At 42.3% G+C, this 16,850-nt stretch overlaps 1 protein-coding gene across 9 annotated transcripts in view; it reads left to right on the top strand.

The window, feature by feature from the left end:
- Positions 1-16,850, top strand: part of OPCML (opioid binding protein/cell adhesion molecule like) — a 1,020,836-nt gene that overhangs the window by 806,108 nt on the left and 197,878 nt on the right. For all 9 annotated transcript variants that reach the window (XM_036930242.2, XM_036930248.2, XM_057490889.1 and 6 more), the window contains one exon: positions 14,090-14,322. In XM_036930242.2, the coding sequence (XP_036786137.1) occupies positions 14,090-14,322 (233 nt within the window). The remainder of the gene's footprint in view (positions 1-14,089; positions 14,323-16,850) is intronic.

The following is a 16,850-nucleotide window of genomic DNA, read 5'->3' as shown; positions in this document are numbered from 1 at the left end:
AAGTGGAAACATTTGCAAAAGTCAGCCCAGCAACTTTACTGCCCCCAGGGAACATCTCTCTCTGGACCTCTCATGGCCCACGGGGAGGTTGACAGCCTTCTATTTTATTTTTTTAAGGGAAGGTAGTTTGCATAATCAATTTAAAATAAGCCACTCTTCTGGAAGAGATGATTGGCTTATTAAAAATAAATAGAATATATTTTTAAGCAGGCAGAGGTGACATCCTGCAGGAGTAGTGCTTGCAAGAATGGAGAAGGACTGAGGGAAGTGTCACTTTCCGACCCTCCTCCCCATCTGTCCCTGCCCATCTATCTGTTTAATGAGGGTTTTATTTTTAAAAACTCCCATAAGCTTTTGTTCAGATGTGTAGTCTGTTCAGGATGGTACAAGATGCATCAAGCAAACTTAGTGGCCTCCTACTTGGCCTCATTACCTCCGTCACTTGCACACATACAACCTCTCTCTCCAAACTGGAGACAGTCTGGTCAATGGGTTGGGATCCAAAGAGGCGGATTCCCTATTTAGCTTTCCAAACCTCCTAACTGATACATGTGTACACTGGAAAGTGAGCACTAAGGGAAAGTAAAATTATTATGACATTTGGAGTGTCATTATTCTTTAGTGTTGAGTTATTACAGAAATATAATGGCAAACATGTATGAGTATTTACTATGCTGTTAGAACTATGCTAACAGTGTTGGAAGGATTATTTCTTAAGGATTATTTCTTAATCACCACAATTTGATTTTTTAAAAATTATTTTCATTTGTAAGTGAGAAAACATGCCCACAAAGGGCCAGGAGTTTACTAAATTATTAATATGTAACTGGAATGTGAAAATAATTACTCTCTTCACCAGTATATTGCATAGCAATCCTGTAGATAGGATAAATGCTAATTAACTTTCAGTATTTTTTGTTTGTTTGTTTGTTTAAGTCAATCTTTTAGCAGTTTTTCATAAGTTTCACCTGAACCGAAAGGGCAGAGGTTTGTTTATGCACATTCTGGAGAAAGAAGAATGACCTCTGAGGTTTTGTCAGTCTTTGGGATTCCATGATCCCTTACATTCTGTGCGGGAAGGTATTTGCAGGGAAATCTGTGGGCTGTAATTTCTGCAGTGCCAAAATCTTTGCTCCCACGATAGTCATGCAGGGAGCCTGTGGCTGACTTGCTCCATTCTTCAAAAAGATATCAAGCTCCCCAGACTCTCTGCTTTTAATTTAAAATTTTAATTTATACTTTTCCATGGATGATACTGAGACAGACATGGCTGTGAGTAAATATGTCAGGATAATCTATTGAATGGAATTAAAATGGTGTGTACTTGGGAAACATTTTAATTTCATCTTGCTCACTTCTTCGCCAACTATAATGAACAAATAGGAAGACTGTGTTTTAAAGCTGTTGAGGAGGTGGAGAAAGGACAGAGGAGTGGGAGCCAGGTGACACATAAATAACATGAATTGTTCTGGGCGGCTTCTCAAGGCATCCCTGGGTAGCCACGGGCAGTTCCTGCAACAGCTCCTGTAACAAGCAGGCAGATGTGACAGCAGACCTCTCATTGCCTTTCACAACCACATGTGGAATTCGTCCCTGTTGGCAAGGACCCGAGGGGCAAGGAATGTGGGGCTGGATGAGGGGAAAAGAGAGATTTTTATCATCCTTATCTTCAAAGATACATTTCTTCTTTACTCAAGGGCTCATTGCTTCTGAAATGGCTTTGCCTTGTGTGCGTAGCACTGCCTTTTAAGACAAAGTCGCAAAGGTGAATAAAAGAAGGCATCCTAAAGCCACTTGGTCATTCCAGTTATGAGATGCCCAACCCCAATGAGCTGCTCAGTGAATTCTTCTACTGAGAGACCCTTTGCTAAAATCTGGGCCTGACCTTCATCTACCCTAAGATGCATCATGACTTCTGCCTTTGAATAACTGTTTTATCAGCTGATGGGGTCCCTTGGGTTGGGAGTGAGGCCCTTAGAATAGATTTTGCTTTTCCTCATGTCCTGTCATATCCATGCAGTAAGTGTCTCTTCAAGGAATTACATGTGCTGCTCTGAAGCTCCTGACCTGAAACAATCCATTCAGCTGTGGTCCTACCCCATCACCCTGCTCCTCCCAGCCCCTACAGCACTTCCCCAGTTTGCATTTGATTTCAGTAATATCTCAGTCTGCTGGAGAATGGAATGTTCTGGGTACCTGGTTCTCGTAGACTGAGGGTTGTCCTATTTACACAGTGAAGCTGCCCAAGACAAGGACACCACGGCATGAGCTATCAGGGCCTGCAGGCCGGCGGAGTTCTCTTTCAGGTGTGCACCATTGTACTGATTGATCTCTCAATTATGTATTTTCTAGAAATACAGCATTTTACCAACCACTGGTCATCAATCTAGGAACCAGCCCATCAAAAACTGTGTCAACACACTGTGAAAGAGGCCTGATAAAAATACAAAATTGAAGTTGTCCCAGTGGGTCTAGATGAGAAAAAATAAACTATAGAGGGAAATAAAATCCTACAGCAGAACTCTACATAGTCAAGTACAGAATACTTCTGAAGACTAAGAATTTTTCAGAAGAAAAGAAAATCTTATTAGAAGTAAAAGAATCTATAGGTAGACTAAAATAGCACTGGATCAATTTGCTAGGTAGCGCTAAAAATGAAATCTCATATTGTTTCCCATCTATTAGCCAGCAGAATTATTCTGGGTTATTCTGGGCTCAAATAACCCTAAGTCAAATTTCATTCTTTAGAGATTTGAAAATACAGAAAGAGAAGCCCTCAGAACTCCTTGGAAAATGATAAGCGAATGGATTCAGTATCACCTGATTAAACTAACATACACTCCCAGACAATAGAGATTGAATTATATTTTTCCAAATGAGACAGCAGAGCTCTCATCAAAGAATGTTGACTGTTTGCCAGGTACAATTCTGACTGTTGTGCATGCATGACTTCATTCAGCTTCATAATAATATTGAATGATGCCATGAGGTAAACATGTTCATCCTACTTCACAGATGGGGAAACACAAGGTTAAACAAAATGCCTGGTCTAAGGTTGTCTGTTAGTAAGTAGCACAGCTCTTACCTGTCTGATGCCAAGGTCCTCTCCCTAGGTAGTACCACAAGGTACTATCTCTACAATGCTCCACTTACACATCAGAGAGGTTATAAAGAACTCTCTGCTCCCACCATCCATCTCATTATTGTCAAGATCCACCCAGGCAATCCACCTGGCCTTGACGTCAATTTTATCCCCATGGATAAGGACCACTATTGCACAGTCAACACATATCTGTCCAGTCCATCATGTTCGGTCTCTTTCATTCCATCTCACTGGGTCAAGCACCTCATTAAGACTTCTAGTGCATGGGACCCAACACGTTCTCTCTATCCATCGGCCCTCCGATTGGATCTCTCAGGTCATCAGGACCTCTCTTTTTACTCAGTACTTTTCAACTGCTTTCATCCTTGGCTGCTTCTCCCTTGCTCATCTGGCATACTCCAACACTGGGTGAACCTAGCCATCCACATCCTCCATGCCTGCATCAGAGCAGCTGAGCAGTGCTAGGGAATATCCTCAGAGCTGCCAGAGCCTTGCCATGGTCCTTGGCCATCAACCGCAGATGGGACCTCAGCACTGCTTACAAATTCCAGCATGGTTCCCTAATAATTTTACTGTCTTTTTCTACAACAGACAATTCACTTTTCTTGCATTTCCCTTTCCCTGTCTCCTCCTTGGCCCCTTTACCTTCAACTCCACTTTGGAGAAAAAGAAGCTATCACTCAGGGGCCCCCATGCTTTCTAGCCAGATCCACAAACATGGCTGTTTCTTTTTTTTTTCTTCTTCTCTTATGATTCAACAGGTGAAGCACCCTTCCTTTGTGTGCTTTAGATTCCATACTTCTTCACCTTTACTGGAACTTTTCTCTGTGAGTTGCCCCCTTTCTCATGATCCCATTCATAAGATTAATGTCACCAGTATGTACTTGTGTATTGCGATGTAAGAAGGCTGGTCCTTATCTTATTCACAGTTGCATCTCTAGTGCTTAAGATGGGTCCCCAGCTCATCAGCATAATTATAGAGTTTGTAGCAGAATTTAGGTCCCCATCCAGATTTCGTGAATTAACAATATGCACAGGTAATTTGTGGGCATATAAAAGTTTGAAAGTCCTAGTACCCAGTAGGCATTCAGTGGACGGTTATAAAATGAATTAGAAAGTTCCCAAGTGTTTATCATCTTAAAACAACCTAATAAACAAACAAATAAATAAATAAAAGCCGTCTGGAGAGCCTACCGCCCTTTGCAGCTTCATGTCTCTTCCCACCTTTGCTTCCAACATTCTCGAAAGGGTTGACTGCCAACGCTGTGATCTACGTGCTCTAGCCTCTCCTTACCTGCCTGCTCCACTCTGGCTGTCCCACTCCTTCCTTAAGCTGCAGACCCTCCTATTACTTGACTTTTCTCTCATGTCTACAGAGATGCAATAATTCCATCCCTAGTCCTTCTTTCTCTTGTCCTGCTCGAGTTCATTCTCCAAAGGAAGTCCACATTTTCCTGTCAAAAGCATTATTTAGACCATGGCATGCTTCTACTTAAGCCTATGCACTGACACCCCGTTATGCCTAAAAGCAGCTGCAGACTTTTTTCCTGCAGGGATGTGCACCTCCCTAGCCTCTTGGAATCTACCCATTTCCCCATCTGCCTGATTTGGGGCACTCTGGCTTCCATTCTATCCCTTACCTGCATCAACCTTTGCCCCAGGCCTGCACATCTCATTTAAAATGCTCTCTCTAACCAACACCTCTGTCAGTTTTCAGCCTTGGGGTAATCATCACTTCTTGGGAGAAGCCTGTCTCTAGGCTGCACATCTGAGTGGGACTCTCCTTGTACATGTGTCCTTGCAATTATCTCAGGTCAGTTTATGCAGGTATTATGGCAGTTTGTTGATAGTATATTGTTCCCCCAAATCTGAAAGTACAATGAGGGTGAAGACTCAGTGAATTAACTATTCAACATCTTATCCCTAGGGTCTACTAGAGTATCTGGCATGTAGTAGGTGCTTAATAAACATTTGTTAAATGAATGGGTAAATTAAGACTTTTTATTATATCCATGAATGAGATAGGTATCTGATCTTGAGTTCTGTGATACATGTAAGAACTTAGGACTCTTGAGGGCAGGCACTGTCTCTTATAATGGTTTTAGCTGCTATTTTTAGTTTGGTTTTGCCTCTGTCTCCTTAGAAACTAATGAAATTATCTTTCCAACACACCCTGTAACTGTACAGAGCCACTTGCAGTCTGGGAAGAAGCCAGCTGGATCATTCATTACTTTGTGCAGGTGCTTTCTCTTGCCTTTCTGCCTACCCTTTTCTTTTCCTCATTATGTTTAGCTCTGTGCTTTATCCTCAACCTCCTGTAGCCATGAGAGGAATTCTCCTCTGTCCTCCCACCGTCATGCAATCTAAGCCCCTTTGTGACTATAATCAATTTCCGCCCCTTTTGCAGAGCCATCTTTCCATGTCAATCACTCCCTTCATTTTCCTTGATCATAGCAGATGCACTGTCCTGAGCCGCCTTTCTCCTGGCTTCCTCACGGGGCCGGTGACATGTGTGAAGTTCAGGAAGAGCCCTTGCTATGCTTGCGGGCCCTGGAAGTTCCCCCGGCCTGCCTGGGGACACACCGAGCGCTGTTCTGACGGCTCATATATCATCAGTCATGGCTGAAACCACAACACGCCATAATCCTGCTGCTCATTTTCTGCTTCAAGGGAGACTGTTTTCAGAAAGTCCCGCACCTTCCCTGGCTTTGTTTCAAATGCTCTATTTCCTAGGGCCCTCATCGTGTATGCATTTGTATGTTTTCTCCTTTTCTCTGGATAACACCCCTCCCCCACTGCCACACTCCCACCCCAACACACCTTTCTGAGCATTAATGTGAGTCACCCACTGCAGCTGCGGTGGGTGTGTGCCGTCTTCCAGTTAGGAACAATTTACAGATGGTATGTGTCTGACAGCCGCAGAAGTCAATCTCTTGCACTACTGAAATACTTTCCCAGGGACTCTCCCTAAGAAGCTCTAATCCCTCCCCACTCTTCTGCAGAGGCTCTCATATATATTCTCTACCAGTACCTTATCAGCAAATATTAGCTCTAGCAGAGTTATTACTCTCGTTGAATTTTCAACTATCTGAATCATAAAGTTCTCCCTTACATAATTTAGGGTCTTTGTTGATGCTCTGGAGTTGGCTGTATTTGTAAGTCAGGAAATAACTGAGTAGTTAAAGCTTCCCAGGAGAAGAGCTTTGTGTAATTTACAGAACCTTGGGAATTGACCTAAAAATATTTCATTTGGTTTGCCTCCCCTCCTTTACTTAAAAAAAAACTCATTTAGTATTGGTCTTTGAATTCTCTAAAGCAAGATCTTCTTCTTTCCATTTTTTGAACTGGCATTATTAATATATTTTGAAACATGCAAGGTTCTTAACTGAAATTCAGTTAACTCTCAATTCATGAAAAAAGGCAAATAAAACAAACAAAAAAAAACCCCACAGAAACTAACTAATGTTGTGGTGTTTAAATTTGAAAAGAAATTTCAAAGAAATGCACTTGGGGACTTTAACATTCAACCCTTTCACCTCTATCAGCAATTCTTAAATGGACTGCTCTTTAGCACACTTAAAAGACAGGGGCAGGGGTGGGGTGAGACAAGGTTCTCAAAGATTCCCATTGGGAACATTATTTTTTAAATTTTCTCTACATGAAACTATGAAACAATGTATAAGTGCTTTAACCTTATTCCCTTTTATTATTCTAAATATAATCCCAGATTATAAATAGCACACATAAATAACCATTAAAATTAAAACCCATAACATTAATATTGTAGACTAGATAATGTTTTATTAAAATTTGGTTCCAAAGGTGCTGACAGTCGTGAGAACATCACCTGGACTTCAGCAGGTGCATGTGACAGCTATGCTCCACTTCCACCTGGGCTCATGTCACCTTTTGGGAGCCTGGGTTCCTACAGGGGACGCCAGCATCATTCAGCTTCCCTTGGCAGGAATGCATTGCTGACACTGTGAGTCCACCTCTGTATTTTTCTCATTAGCCTGAGATCATGAAAGAAGCATTCTTTGAAGCCATTTAGGACACAGATCTGAACATTTAAATCTTATTATGGTCATACCACATCCAGAATATGTATATATTATATTTTCCCAAAGTATTAGAGAAATGAAAACAATTAAGAAATACAAGTAAAGAACCTGTGGACCATGTGTGCATGTGTGTACAGAGAGACACACACATACATGTGTCTCCAAGGACATCTGCTTCACCTTAGGTGCGTTTTACTTACCCCTCAGTTTTATTGAGATGTAATTGACATCTAACATTGTTTAAGCTTAAGGGCTACAGCATGTTGATTTGATGCATTTATTTATTGCAAAAGGAGTACCACAGCATAAGCTAACATCCCTGTCCCATCACGTAATTAGTATTTCTTTTTTTGCAGTGAAAATCTTTAAGACCTACTTTCACGTCAACTCTCAAGTATATGATGCAGTGCTATTGTCTATAACCTTATGTGGGTCATTTTGATGCCAACTTGAAAAGCACTGTTTTCCATCTTTTAATCCTTCTACATCTATACTGATCACCTACTCGAGGCCAGGCGGATTGTGGGAGGCTGGTGGTAGGAAGTAAAGACCACTGACTTATTATCCCTTTGTGGTGTTTACAGTCCAACAAATAAGCACATAAATCAATGAATTCAGTGTTGTCAATTTTATGAAGAGGTACAGGATTTTTTATATTAACATTCATTATGAACAAAGTGGAGGTGAAAAATGACAGATCTGCACTATAGATTAAGCTCTATTTGCCGCTGTCTACTCATTGAGGCAAAGAGGTGTGCGATATATTTGGGGTATTACCCCAATATCAAGGTGGAACTATAAAGGGATTTTCTAGTCAACCTCAGGTTCTCAAAATGCCAGAATATTCTTTTAACACTAACATCTACAAAGTTATCCATATAGGAAAGAGCAATTGTGTGGCTGGTTTTAGAGACATACTCTCCAGCTACCCAGATCATATAAACATTCCTGCAGCTATCTGTGTATGTAAGCGAGAGGTCACTCTTATTTTTTAAGTTAGACATTATTTTCAGATGTGAGTTGTTTTGCATTCAGGTTTAAAACTGTAAACACTTCAACATCTAGCGTGCGGGCCACAGAAGGGCCTTTCCTGACCATTCCGTCTCAGATATGCTCCCTGTCGCCACGGCACTCTCCATTCCTTATCCTGCTTTATTTTTCACCACCTGTAATTCTCCAAAACTATTATATACTTATTTACTGACACGCTTCCTTTGTCTCATTATGAGGCAGAGCTGCAAGGAACGTGAGCTTTGCCTGCCTGTTTCTCGGCTCCACAAACGTTGTCTCATAGACATTAGACACTCGGTAAATACCTGTTAAATGGATCATGGCACTTTTTATTTTATTTTTTTCAGAGGCAAATTATAAAAATAAAAACAGTGGTAAAGGACACAAACAGAAAACTGAAAGCTGACCAATTTCCCTTTTCGAGAAGACTTTATTATTTGATGAAATTCCAACCTGTTTGGTCTGGTTTCTTTAAGGCAGTGGGTCTCAGGAAGGAGTCCCAGAGCAGCCTCCCTGGGGACCCTGGAAACGCAAATTCTCAGTCCACGTCCAACCCACTGAGCCAGAAGCCACTGGGAGTCCAGCTCAGCAATCTGTGTTTTCAAAGCCCTCGAGGTGATTCTGGGTGCACACTAAAGTTTGAAAACCACAGTTTTGAGGCCTGGATTTCCCTTCATTTCCACCCACTCCTCTGAAACAGTACAAAATAACTCTTCATCTTAATCCCCTGTTCCATATTTAATGGAGTTGGAACTGATACTTTGCCCACAAGGCTTCTTTACTTCAATGCTTTTCAGGCATTTCTTTGCCCTTTCTGATTCTTATTTCCATTCGTCTCCTCACATGTAGCTTGAGATGTTTCGAGGGTGTGCAAAAGGCACTTCGGAATATCTGTCCTGTTCCCCTAAGCTATTTTATTTTTTATGAGAAAATTAAGCAAGTGCCATAAATTTGAGGGAAACTGATTGGATAAAGCCAACCAATTCCTGCTGGCCTTAGTACTTGGATTCTCGACTCACTGGCTCTTCCTTTTGGAGGAGAAGATTGCAGGCCTTGAGTACAGGAATTCTAACACCAGGATACTAGGTTTCAACTCCTGCTCTGGTTGGACCAGCTGTGGGCTTTCAGAGTCCCAAAACTCTCTGTGTCTCAGTTTCCTTATCTGCAGAAAATGTGGATGATAACAGAGCATATCTCAAAGGGTAGTTATGAGGAAGAAATGATTTAATATTTGGAAAGTTCTTGAACTGTGTGAGGCACAGAATAAGCACTACATGGTTTTGGACATTGAAGTAGAGCTCTCATGAGTTCTGCCTTATCATGGACAAGTAGGTAGGATTAGCTTGGAAGTAAGAGTTTTAAATACCTGGAAGAATTCTTAAGAAATCAGAAAGTGTCATTAATGTTTCTTGACTTCCTTCTTGGATCCCCCTTACTTAACATCAGAAATCATCCTCCAGGTATTTCTTGTTAATGAGGACACAGGACATAGCCAAAAACAACAGGCAAGCAGCCTGGTTTGGAGGAACACTTACGCATACTTTTTAAAGTCCTTCTTTGAGCTCTTCCTCCTGCTACTTAGAGGACAGAAAGTGAGCCCTTTTGTGAAGAGAGAAAGCAAGAAACTTTGAAATTCTACCTTCTCATGAAGCACAGAAGCATTGAGGAAAATAACTATCCTCAACTGAAGCCTCATTCTACCACGTGTCTTTCTCATGCCTCAGGTTCTAGGGCTGTGCAGACTCAGTGAACTGGCATGGCCTTCAGAGATGGAGTTATCCAGGTTGTCCTCTCTGTTGGCCCTCCGTGCCCAGGTTTGAGAGCAGGGAAACTGGGTACTGGTCATCCAGCTGGAAGCGTGTCTCCCCGAGGGATACGCAAGGCTTCCCAAGGGCTGCGTAGCAGGGTGCTGAGGATGTTCTGACCCCGGTAGGCAGATTTTCATTGACCTGCTTCAAAATCATCCCCCACGAGACCCCATGGTAATTCGAACTTGTACCATGTGTCCTCAGTCTAAAGCCGTAGGTCTTATTAAAGACAATGATAGTTTTAAGGAAATACATTTCAAGACCATACATTTCCTAAAATCAACCTGCCTGCTCAAGCAAGTGCCCAAGATAGAACTGTTATACTGATGTTCCTTTTCTGGCTGCTTCCCCTGTACAAATTGTCCAAGAGAGAATTTTCTTTCACTTTCTTTGTCACCTCCACTGTCCAACGATTATCAAACAGACGATCACTCTTGACGGAGAGTTCCGCCAAAGCGAAGTACAGAAGTGCTGAAGGTGCTGGCGTGTTATTTCATCAGCAAAAAATTTATGGCAGAGCTGATGCCCTCTCCATCTTAGAATTAGAACTCAGAGAAAGAGAGGTTTTCTGACAGATGACAACCCTAAATTAAATAGTATTGTAATTTTCCCCACCTTTCTGAGTATATTGGGATGAACAAGGTGCTTCTAAGTGAAACAGTAACATATATTTAATAGTCATTTGATAAGGCCCAGTAAAATGTTATCAGTATACTGTCCAGATACTGAGAAGTTGAATGCATTTAGTCCTAGGCTAGAAAACCCTTTGCAAGTCAGTTATTTTCTAATTCATTGCTTTAGAAGAAATTGCAGGAGGAACTAATTGAATTGTCAGCTGTGAGATCATTAAGATAATTTTTGAAGCTGTGTTACTATGTGATTTTTTGCATATATCTCAGAAGGGGTTCAAAGAATTGAGTGACATTGCTATACAAGATTTTCATTTTTATCTGCTTATTTATGTGAACTAGATTTTGCTCAAAGCAAAAATAGGAATAGAATTTATCCAGAACTCTATTTCATTTTAGCAGTAATGACATTTATCCATGGTAGTTTTAAAAAGCTTCACATGTCCCATTAAAAGCTATACTTCCAGTAGAAGTTTACTTTTTATGTTTGGTTATTACTTAACCATGTGCACAATCTATTTATGTTGCTTCATCAATATTATCCTTGTAATGATAGCTCATTCTAAAAGAAAATACTATTAATCAGACAGAGCTTTATGGTCATAGAATATAAAGAAATTTAAATTTAAGTCCATCCCTCTATCTATAGAAGCAAATAAATATGATAGCTGATCAATAAGAGATTTTTAAGCATAAGATATTATATCAAGATAAAATCCTACAGGGGACTATAATGAAAATACAAGTTCAATTTAAAATAAGGAATGATGTACGTTTTATAACTAATAAAGAAGTGCTTGTTCATGAATTTTGAAAATAGATAATCATAAGTATCAAAATCACTATGGTACTTAAATTCCATTCAAAATGTGTGTGTGTGTGTGTGTGTGTGTGTGTGTGGTGTGTATATAAAGGAATATTGTGATATTTTAACTTTAAAATGTGAATATTCTCCACAGACCAAAAAATACATCCTTTGTAATTATAAATTAAATTTTAAAAAACTGTCAGCTTGAGGATATGCAAGTGTTTACATAACTGACCTAAATAAAGGCAAGAATATTTGCCCTTTGCCACTGGCTTGTGTGGTTGCAGGGACGGGGTGATGAATCCCATCACCCAGTCTTGGTGCACCACCTGCTTCCAGCTGCCCATCCCTGGCATTGTACAATCAGAACTTCATCGTAAAGAGTGATTCAAACAGGAATTTGGTCTTTATGATAACACAGCTGTCATTAAGAAAAGTTGCACATTAATGCTTATCTGAAAGTGAATGAGGTGTTTTTTTGTTTTTTTGTTTTTTTCCTGAGAAATGCTTTTGAAAGAGGAAAGCAGGGAGGATCCATTAGAGCTTTTTAGTCTTCATGAGGGAAGCAGAAAGTTGTATAAAAGGAAAACGTGCAGAAAGTGAAGCTGAGGTCCCAGGATGGGGAAGAAACATGACTCCAGCATTGCTTTATACCAGTGGGACAGCCAGGAAGGTGGAAAGAGTCACTCGCTGATCCTGAATTATTAGGTCCTAATGGTGAACACCACTAGGCTCCCAAAGCTCATCTCACTGACCCTGGTCTTCCCTAGAAACAATTACAGAACCACCTCTGCAGCTACTGGTATGCAGGGATTCCCTGTGGTCAAGTCAAAAACAAAGGCTCCGAGTATGATTCCATTTCAGGCAAAAATACATTAGCACAATCTTTAGATAAGTGAATATGTACGTGAAAGAACTGAGATGTGGAGGAAAAAGTAATGGTGTCACCAAAATTATGACCTCAGGGATCCTGCAGTGTGGTGGGGACAGAATGGTTAGATGGACCTTGATGCATCTTTGTATTATAGTGGTTTACATGTTTAAACATGGCTATTTTACTTTTGTAGTTTGAAAATCTAGCAAATAAAGAAAATTTTGAAGAGAAAAATCTCTTCCTGCCATACTTGAAAGCACCTAATTATTACCCCGCCCTTACCTTGTGGTTACCTGCACCTGCTGAGTGACAGGAGGCCCTGTGCATAAGAAGGCCTCTGTGACTGGAAGCCAGTGTTATTTGTATGCCTCCCACCAACCAGGGAGAGTACCTAGCTGGACTGGGTGCTTTCTGCCTTCAACAGCAGCCCTAATGTTGGTGCTACCATATCATTTTGTTCCCTTGACCTACGTCTGCCAGCCTACGTCTGCCAAGGGAAAACTGTATGCCCACCTGTGCATGCTCTCTGCCCCATCGCCAGTGTCTGTGGGGGCTCTTCCTGTCCCCTGAGCCCTGTCAGAACGATCTATGCTATCTCTTGGTCAAAATGGACTCAGATTTGGTGAGTCAGGCAGTGTGTTTTCTCTAACTCCTCACCGGGAGGTGCAGGAATCATGTTCCTGTCCCCAGAGTGCCCGGCTCAGAGCCTCTCAGCAAGGATATATGGGGTTGCTGTGCAGCTGCAATTACACCTTCCAGTTTGCCTGGATGCTGCAACTCCAGTTCTAACTAGAACATTATAGTGGTGGGCCTTTAACCATGTATTTTATTGCAGACCCACATTCCCCATTTTCCTTTCACAGCTTTTAAGTTTCTGGGGCATATATGCAAATTTTCTTCCTGACCAGCAGGCATATTGATTTATGCATTAGACCTGATAGCCTGCAGGTCATTCACTGGAAAAAGCAAATACCATTTACATTCATAGTTTCCAGTTGTTGGGAAGAGCAGGTGAGAGGTGTGAAAGGGAGAGCTCAGCTCTTTACCTTGATGATAGTCGGGCAGGTCAGCCACATTGTTCTCTTCCAGTGGGTGGGGAGACCAGTGTCAGAAGAAGGAGGGACTCTGTTCACTGTCTGCTTCCTTGGTCTCCTAAAATCCTAAGAGGTAGCCATGACTTCCTCAAAGATTGTTGGCATCCTAAGGTGATTGCTACTGGTCCATGTTACAAATTGTAGTTTGCAGGCTTTGAGCAGCTTAGGGGTAACAAGAAAACTATCAACACCAGGGAGGTCTGTAGGTAAATATGTTCCATTTTTGACTAGCAAGAAGTTAAGTATTTGCTTTGGAGATTATCTGTGACCTATTTGAAATACTGATCCACTTTCTCTCCCCTCTGCCCCTGGGCCACTTCTCCCACAAGGTGGTAAATGTGCTCAAGAAATATAAACTAATTTTCATATAAGCCTAGGGGAAAAAATAAGATGGAAAGCAAATATACAGCAAAGATATTCACATAATATATTCCTAAATCAAATAAAAATGATTTTATGTCACCAGTTCTTCAGGATGATTCAGGCCACTGGTACCCTAGATTTAGGAAGTTTCATCAATAATTGATTGTTTCCTTTTAGCACTGGGTTGTTGTTTCTTTTACTCCTCAAAACACGACAGTCACATTTGTAATTTAATCTTCCAACATTCTCTTCCTCCCTCCTTCCTCAATGTTCCCCTCCTCTCCCCCCACCCCCCACCTGCTTCCTCTCTGTCCTTCTCCATTCCTCCCCGTTCACAGGTGTACCATAGACGACCGGGTCACCCGGGTGGCCTGGCTAAACCGCAGCACCATCCTCTATGCTGGGAATGACAAGTGGTCCATAGACCCTCGTGTGATCATCCTGGTCAACACACCAACGCAGTACAGCATCATGATCCAGAACGTGGACGTATATGACGAGGGCCCGTACACCTGCTCCGTGCAGACGGACAACCACCCGAAGACCTCGCGGGTCCACCTCATTGTGCAAGGTGAGTCACAGCTGGGTTTGGGGGCTGGGGCTCTGTCGACAATGGAGGGGAGGCATCATCTCTGTCTTCGCTTCTACTCACATGTGAAGACATAGAAAAACATTTCCTCTGGAGAATCCAGAGATCCAGTGTATATCCAGGATTCTTTCCCACCTGCTGGGTTCTTGACTGAGTACTGAATATCTTCACAAAGTTTCTCAATTGTGCCTCTGGTCCTTCTGTTCTTATTAATAAGTTGTTTGGCATGTGGTGGTTGAACTCTCTTAAATTGCTTAGTACTCTGAAGTTAGGCAAGATATATTAAACAACATATGGGACTATTCTCTGTGCCTTTTAATGATCTCTTATGGACTTACTGCACAATACAAGATCAATAATATTGATGTGAAATCACGTGACTTGTGACTGTTCCTGCTTGGTGGATGGCTGTGCATATTCCAGATGGGGTTCTGGGTGCTGTTCAGTCCAGTCCTGGCATTGCTGCTGTGTCTACACTCGCTCAGCCCCATTAGTCAACATGTTTTCTCCAGGTCTACGTTGAAACTTAAATCTGTATTACTAAAGGAGGGGGATTCCTAACATTTTCTCCCGTTCTCCCTTAAAAATTCTGAATCAGTACAACCCAGGCAAACTATATAATAGTCGTCATGCAAATGTCACTTTGTAAGAAAAAAGGGCTGAAGAAATGTCAGCATCTCAGATATCAACTATTTAAGAATGTTAACTATTTAAGAATTCAAAACACATTCAGACAGCAGTTGTGAAAAGGTGAAAACCATTTGAAAGCAAGGCAGCAATACAAATGAACTTATTTCAAACTGCCCCCAACTACCCGTCCCCCACCACCGCTGTGTGAGACGCTTCCTGTCAGGTATTGTCTCAGGGTAATTTTCTTCAGATGCCATCTGCAGTAGATCCAAAGGATTCGTTTTTTTCAGTTTGTGAAATGTGTAAGGCACCTTTGCTTAGCTAATATGGACTCCCTCACCTCTGCCTTTCTAAGAAATTCTATTTTGCTCATTTCCTCTGCTTTCATGGAGAGTTTGGGGAGGGTCAGCTTCTCTGCTGGCTTCAGTCACTGTACCTTTCAGGATGGTGCTTCTTTTCTTCCAGCTAGGGCTGCTCTTTGCCAGCACACCTTCCAGGGCTCCGGCTCTGTGGGCCATTTGTAGACCCATGCTGGGCCAGAGCTCCATCTGCTGCAGCTGCTGGTTCCTGGCAGGCCCTGCAGCTGCTGTATGGCTCAGCCCTGCCCCAGTGCAGCCTCCAGCCCTTCTCTCCCCACACGTGCTTTCAGCCGCCCACACCGGCCTGCCGTCGAACAGATGTCACCACACTCTGCTGTTCCCATTCTCCATGCTTGTCCCACCCAGGGGTACAGCTTAGTGACAATCACTGCTCTGGAGCTACGAGACGGCCTGCCATCTGGAGATAAAGACACCTGTCACATCTGACGCTTCTCAGAGGGGGTTGTGGAGGCACTCAGGGAGATCAGTCATTGGAAATGAGCTGGAATGTCTGCTGAAAGTTTCCGGGGGTGCAGGAAACAAGGGCGTGTGAGTTCTCACTACCCCGCCTGCCACCTGGGCTTGGTTCCAGAGGAGCTGAAATTCTCTGCATTGAAAGTGACGCCTCCATGGCACCTCTGTGGCCTTGACAGCAAAGTTATCTTCAAATTCAGGAAATGCAGCACTGAAATAAAAAAGAACTGTCAGGCGTGGTACAGAAACAGGCTCAAACAGAACAAGGCTATCACTTTTCAGGAAATAAGACAGATTGTGTAAGCATGTCAGAGTCAATACAGGTTGTGAAAGGCTAGTGGTGCAGAGCTCCAGGGCTAATGCTTGTCCAAAGGCACTTGGAGCAATTTCTTGGGCTGGAGGGATATGGAAGTCAATGGTGTCTCCTGTGGGCCTCTGAGGTTTGGGCCAGAAAGAGTCAGAGAACAGGCAAGATGCAGAGCGGTGGGGTCTTCAGTTTCAGAGGGCAGTTCCCCGCAGTCTGCAGTTCCAGGCCAAGTGACCCTGTAGCTCTGGGGGTGTAAGGTGACCTGTGAAATCAAATGTGGAAGCCAGGGAGGGCAGAGGTGGCAGGAGAGAACCTCCTTTTGGAACGCTTGGCAGTTCGGTCTTTACATTTACTGAGAGGTTAAAAGGAGCTTGAGGAGCTTCTTTCTCTCTGTCTTGGTTAGCACTGGGGTGACTTGGTCTTTCTTTGGAGACCAGTTGAATTTCCAGAGGGCGGACGCAGAGGCCCCACTGCTCAATTAGAAAGAAGTCTGAGAACCCTCCTGCTCCCCAGCAGCTACCGGCTTTTGTCCAGTCCATAGATTAATTTTTCAGACTTAGTGTTAGTTCAGGTTAGATAAAGATAATGAAAGTTTCCTAATCCTCTTAAAGGAGATTTATCTGACTGAGTAGAAAGCTTTTGGAATACAATAAGGCATGTATAAAACTGAGGCCTAATCTTGCCTTTAATTTCAAACTGCTGACGGGTATTGATTTTGCAATGAGAAAAACTGAAAAATT

The sequence above is a fragment of the Manis pentadactyla genome, chromosome 13, assembly GCF_030020395.1.
Source record: "Manis pentadactyla isolate mManPen7 chromosome 13, mManPen7.hap1, whole genome shotgun sequence".
In the NCBI taxonomy this organism is placed as follows: Eukaryota; Metazoa; Chordata; class Mammalia; order Pholidota; family Manidae; genus Manis; species Manis pentadactyla.
This window is presented reverse-complemented; position numbering and strand designations above follow the sequence as displayed.